The 6740-nt window shown below is 46.6% G+C and overlaps 1 protein-coding gene across 1 annotated transcript in view; it reads left to right on the forward strand.

Moving 5' to 3' along the window:
- dag1 (dystroglycan 1) overlaps positions 1-6435 on the forward strand; it is a 67923-nt gene extending 61488 nt beyond the window's left edge. Inside the window, exons 3-4 of the mRNA XM_088071049.1 lie at positions 675-1136; positions 2065-6435. Of these exons, the coding sequence (XP_087927175.1) occupies positions 675-1136; positions 2065-3891 (2289 nt within the window). The 3' untranslated portion in view covers positions 3892-6435. The remainder of the gene's footprint in view (positions 1-674; positions 1137-2064) is intronic.
- The last annotated feature ends 305 nt before the right edge of the window (positions 6436-6740 follow it).

Raw genomic sequence — 6740 nt, forward strand, 5'->3', positions numbered from 1 at the left:
TGCCAGATATATTACCTGTTTCATAAGCAAACGTAACCTTTTCCACAAGTACCAGCTGCCAAATGTTCTGCCTCTGAAAGGCCTATAATTTCTGTTTCCTCCTTCACTTTCTGTTTTCTTTCTTTAACCCTCTGAGACCCACATTGACCCATTTTTTTGGGGGGAGAGGAATAGTGAATTTTTTAAGGGAGATATCAGGTCATCAGTATATGTCACATAAAATCCATTCACATCATCAGAAAGCTGAAATCTGGAGATGAATTTAATATGTGGCTCAGAAATGAGTGTCGAGTTTTTCTAGTCAAAAGTCTGAAATAAAAAGGGTTTCTAGGATTTTAGGATGTTTCTAGGTTATTGGACATTTCTCAGATTTTAGGACCTTTCCAGGATTTTACAAGGTTTTTTTTAGGGTTTTCAGACATTTCTAGGATTTTAGGATATGTTTTGGATTTTAGGACATTTCTTGGATTTTACGTTTGTCGGATTTTGCAACGTGTCTCAGGGTTTTAGGGCATTTTTAGGACACTTCTCAGATTTTAGAACACTTTTAGGATTTTTTTAGGACCCAGTATGCTGAGTATCACTCGATTTAGTGATTTGGCCGTCAAATCAAATAACCACCTGTATTCGTGAAGACGCCTCTCTTAAAACGTTGTGTTTTGTGTCTCTGTCAGATCACAGAGATGGGGAAGGACTCGCTCCCTGCCTGGCTGCACTGGGACGCCAGCAGCAGACTCCTGCAGGGTCTGCCTCTGGAGGAGGACAAAGGTGTCCACTACATCTCCGTCTCCATCTCCAACCACAGCAAGTCCTCCTTGTCCTCAGAGGTGTTCTCCATCGAGGTTCACCCTGAGGATCATCTGGACGCAGATTCGGCCCAGCTGGCGTCCAACCAAGCCTCCAGCGAGGACGATGTCCAGCCCTTCATGTGTAGCAACGAGGAGCCGGTCACGGTGCTGACGGTGATCCTGGACGCTGATTTGACCAAAATGAGCTCGGAGCAGCGAGTGGAGCTGCTGGACGACATGAGGAGCTTCTCGGGGGTGGGGCTGCAGCACATGAAGATCCTCCCTGTGGTCAACAACAGGCTGTTCGACATGTCTGCGTTCATGGCGGGGCCGGGGAACGCCAAAAAGGTGAGTCGCTGTGCAAAGCCCTGAGTCCGTGTTCAATCAGAAGAAGTGTGTGTGGCTGTGTGGTTTCATGGTTAAGTTAGGGCTGCAATATTATGGCCAAAATGATCATCACAAGTTATTGATTTTAGGGACAAAATATTTTTTCTGCTAATGTACAAAAATGTGCATCAAAGTTAGACGGGTCCTCATCTATAGTCCATTTCCCCGATGTAAAATAAATATAAAACTCCAAAACTTATACCCAAAATTAAGTCAACAGAGCGCTGCCTTCACTTTCACACTGAGCTCCATCACTCCTGCTTTTCTTGAAAATACGATTCATAAAAAGGATCTTCCTCACCTGAATTCAGTGCTGTATTCACCTATAAGGAAAAGATAAATAAAATTTAACATAAAGTCAAGGCAGCTTTATTTGTTTTTTGTTCTATTTCTATCATTTTATACACCAGGGTAACTCTTAATGCTTTACAGACGTAATAAAATATAAAACATTAAAGAAGCAGATTTACAGTAATTATAATTACAAAATTAATAAATTTTATTCATAGAGCGCTTTCCAAGGAACTGACACTTTAGAGAAGTTTCCCAAATCTGAAATACTAGACTAGACTGAATGACGGCGGTCGATGAACGGATGCTTTTTGTTTCTCGGCCTGCAGTTCATGTGGATACGTATGGCATCTCTTTAAAAGTTGCTGTTAGATTAGGACGTGCTTGATTTCATATGCAGCTGAGTTCTCTCCGAGCAGTATGAATTTTAAACATAAATCTCGCAGTTTATCATGATTTGTGAGCAGCCAAAATGATGATTAATGTTGGATTAATTGTTTTTCCCGGGTATACGTAAATATGTGCGAGTGTGTGAATAATTAAAGGTGTCATATGAGCAGATGGATAATTAAATGCACTCTTCTCACCGTCTCCTCAGGTGGTGGAAAACGGCGCTCTGTTGTCCTGGAAGCTCGGCTGCTCGCTGGACCAGAGCACCGTCCCGAACATACACAGCGTCCAGGGTCCTGCAAAGGAAGGCACCATGTCCGCCAAGCTGGGCTACCCCGTGGTGGGCTGGCACATCGCCAACAAGAAGCCCCACGTCCCTAAACGTGTGAGGCGGCAGTTAAACAACACGCCGACTCCTGTTCTGGCCGTGCTTCCTCCTACGACCGTGGTGGAGCCTCCGGTGAGGATTATTCCGACTCTTTCGTCGCCGTCCATCGCCGCACCGACCGAAAGCTCTGCTCCACCTGTGAGAGGCCCCGTTCCTCTACCGGGGAAGCCGACAATCAGAGTGCGCGACCCCATCGCCCACACCCCGACGCTTGGACCCCCTCAGCCCACAAAAGTAATGGAGACCACCAGCACCCTCCCCATCCAGCCCACCATGACCAGACCAACGTACACAGAGGCGACCGCCACGCCGCCTGCACCAACCAGAAGACCCACCAAGAAACCCAAGAGACCCAAAACCACACCGGTGCCCAGAGAGCCAAAGACTTCCACCGTGAAGCCGTCCAGGCGCACCACACCGTCACCCGCCATCATCCCGGACCCGTACAACGAGAAGCCCGTCCTGCGTAACCCCATCGACCAGGTCAATGCGCTGGTCGGCACATATTTCGAGGTGAAGATCCCGTCTGATACGTTCTTTGATAAAGAGGACGGAACAACCGACAAGCTGCGTCTGACGTTGAGGCAGAACCACAACGAAGTGGTCGGCGAGGGCTCCTGGATCCAGTTCAACACCACCAGCCAGCTCCTGTACGGCCTGCCTGACGTCGGGCACGTCGGGAAACACGAATACTTCATGCAGGCGACCGACAAAGGCGGCCTGAATGCCATTGATGCTTTTGAGGTGCGTGTGAGCCGCTGGCCCACCAACGACAAGACGCCTGTGATCTTCACGGCCAGATTCGACGGTGAGCCGCGGTCGATAACAAACGACATCCACAAAAAGATCCTTCTGGTGAAGAAGCTGGCGTACGCGCTCGGGGACCGCAACAGCAGCACGGTCAGTCTGCGAAACATCAGCAAAGGCTCCATTGTGGTGGAGTGGACGAACACGAGCCTCCCGCAGCACCCGTGTCCAAAGGAACAGCTCACAGCCATGAGCCGGACGCTCGCCACTGCTGACGGGAGACCCACGCAGACCTTCAGGTACTCCATGGAGCCTGAGTTCAGACCACTGGATGTCACGGTGAAGGGCAGGGCGGCGTGCAGGACGCACTCCTTCATCCCGCCGGGAGAGATCGATATACCAGAACCCCCACCGATCACTCCCGCTCCGGGCACGGGCCGGCAGAGCACGGACGACGTCTATCTCCACACAGTCATTCCTGCTGTGGTGGTGGCGGCGATCTTGTTGATAGCGGGCATCATCGCGATGATCTGCTACAGGAAGAAACGGAAGGGCAAGCTGACCATCGAGGACCAGGCCACCTTCATCAAAAAAGGCGTGCCCATCATTTTTGCGGACGAACTCGACGACTCGAAGCCGCCTCCGTCTTCCAGCATGCCGTTGATTCTTCAGGAGGAGAAACCGCCTCTCCCGCCGCCCGAGTACCCCAACATGGCCACGCCGGAGACCACCCCGCTCAACCAGGAGCTGCTGGGGGAGTACACAGCTCTGCGGGACGAAGACCCCAATGCGCCTCCCTACCAGCCGCCGCCTCCCTTCACCACTCCCATGGAGGGAAAAGGCTCCCGTCCCAAGAACATGACGCCGTACAGATCGCCACCTCCCTACGTGCCGCCCTAAGACTTGTTCCGCCCTCCCCTCGCAGGGTGGAGGGAGAGGACGCCTGAGGAACTGCGACGGTTTCCATTCTGGTGTTTGTCTGTCTGGACATTTACAGGGAGCGACGACAAGAGGTGCTAAAGTACAAAAACAGCGATGGGGGACTTTCGGCGTGGGCGGGGGCGTTTCACAGATGGGATGATTGGTTGAACCAGCTGGGAGGGACTACTGTTTTTAGTGGTAGCCCAGCGACTAACGTGGCCTAAGACAAACAAATTCTCGTCACATTGGCTTTTGGATCGACCAGTTGCGACGATTGGGAGACGAGCTCTCCCTTCCCAGCATTCATTTCTTCCTCTGTTGGCTTTTATTTTGGATTTCTCATCATTATCCCGAGGTTCTTCTTCTTTTTTTTTCTTCTTCTGGACTGAATCGTTTGCCTAACAGCTCTTTTGTCTTGCTTTTCGATAACACGAGGAGACATGAACTGCCATCAGACCACTGCAGGCAACAACTTTTTACCGAGGAGATTCTCTGAAAACACAAAATCCACCACAAGGATCTCAGATCACCCTGCAGACGACACAAGAGGACGGGAGGCCGAGGTGTGTGTGCGTGTGCGTGTGCTTGTGTGTGCGTGTGAATGAGTGTTTATTCAGATTCAGTACGGTTTGCCTTTTAACACTAGTTGTCTGTTTCTATCCTTATTCACAATGTCTAGTAAAGATGAGAATAACAAGGTAGCCTAAAAAGATTTAGAGAAGAATAATAAAATAATTTGTTTGTTTCATTGGTTTTAAATTCACTGTATTTCTGAAAGATAGATATTTTTTTGGTGGTGGTGGTGGTGGGGGGGCGGGAGGAGAGGGACTGCCTCGCTGAAATGACCTGCAGGAGCTCTTTTATTCCTGTTTTATACGACGATAGGTCAATTACAGCCCATTAGATGGAAATCTCACCGTCCTCTCGGTTGCCCTCAGCAGATCTAACGGGCTCGATAAGGTGGCAGGAAACTGTGTGGGAGGAGGTTAATGTGAGAAAACTACTGTTTTTAGTATGGAGGAGATTATCTGACTGACTTGTCATTGCAGGATTTGCAAAATATGTAGATTAATGCAGATTTCTGTTTGTGCGATTTTCTCAGACCATCGTGATGATGTGAGCTCAACATTGTGTTCAGTATCAGCCTGAACCTTAAACTCTATATAAAGATGGACAGCACGTCCCCACTTACACAATATGACACAATATGATATGAGTCGATACGATGCAATATGAAAAGATATACTTCATTCGCGCAAACATTGCACATAACACATATTAAACTCACCCCGTAATAAAAACACAACAAAACTATGAAGTGTTTTCTGGTGGAAATGCTCTAAAAGGTTCAAAAAGAGGTGGATTGGAACCTGTTTCATGTTGGTGGAAAAAGTAGTTAACAATGGACATCCTCTAAACCACCAATACAGCCAGTTAGTAACTCAAACTGTTGCCAAATCCAGTCAGAAAAAAGGTGAAAACGTCTCATTTTTCCTCCAAAAAACGCATCTTCTTGTTCTTGTTTAACTGTTATCGACTCTGTTTCTGCAGTTACTTCACATATTGCTCCGTTTGTTGACGTTAGTTTGAGCCGTATTCACTGTTCTGCAGCCCACATTTTACGTCTTTAACTACAACGCAGAACCTGATTTTCCCGTAATGGTTTTTAATTTCTGGCTTCGAGGCGACAGACTGACTCGGAGAGCGACGCAGATGAGCTGACGTCATGCGGATGGTCTCAGCAGGCTTCCACAGCGTTTCCTAAAGTTAACAAAACTATATTAAAAGTGAAAGTTCCTCCCTAAACACACGTTCGCTGACAGGAAAAGGAGCCCTTCAGATTATTTTGGAGCAGGGATAATTATTTTTTTATGTAACGAGGCAGTTCTTCTCCCAGGTCAGAGAAACTGTGTGTGCCATTCAGATGGGATTGTACAGATTCTCATATTTTAGAGGTCACAGAGGAGATGATCGAGGCCCAGATCCAGGAGGAAGAAAGAACCTTGAATTAGCTCACTGAAAAATCTCCTTCTAATTTTTTTACCGAGTTTTTGATACAGCCTCAAATCGTTTGATTATTACAAGAAAATGAATGATTAGTCTTCTGTGATTTGTAAAATCTTAGCCTAGAAGTTCGATTATGATTCAAATATGTACACTTTTCTTTTCTTTTCTTTTCTTTTCTTTTCTTTTCTTTTCGTCATGGGTCACATTTTTAAAGTGTTTTATTTTAATCGTGTGTGTTTGCATATCGAAATGTATCTCCCACTATACAAAGATGGAATGACCCATATTTTATGTAATCACAAATTTTATTTTTATGTCCTTATGTTTGCTAATGAGTTTCAACTGAAAGTGACCCTTTGCAATAATAATGTAAGGCGCAGTCCACTCGGTGGCTGGTCGATGCAGGCTCGAGCAAGTGACCTGTCATAATCTTGTTGGTTTTTGCAGGATGCCAAGGCTTTTTTGCTTATCGAGTGTGCATTGTCATAATAAAACCAACTGGTACGATGAAAAAAATATCCACTTTCTTCATTCATGTATCTGACTTGAAGGTAAAATGTGTTATTTTTAGGAAAATGTTGTTGCGTCTTGCTTTGAATTACAGGTTGCAGCTGAAACTTCTCCTGGTCAGAATTTCTTCAGTGTTTATTGTTCAGGAGCTGAATTATCCACCGAGTCTCTTCCTCCAAATCACAAAACACAACAGAATAAAGCAGATAAAGGCTCATTCTGAGGCATTTCAGCTGATTGTACACTGAAGGAAATATGTTCCATTTCTGCCAAAATATCTCCCCAAACCAGTGACACTGAACTTGCTTTTC

The sequence above is a fragment of the Plectropomus leopardus genome, chromosome 2 (assembly GCF_026936395.1).
Source record: "Plectropomus leopardus strain MGB_pleo_1.0 chromosome 2, ASM2693639v1, whole genome shotgun sequence".
NCBI lineage: Eukaryota > Metazoa > Chordata > Actinopteri > Perciformes > Serranidae > Plectropomus > Plectropomus leopardus.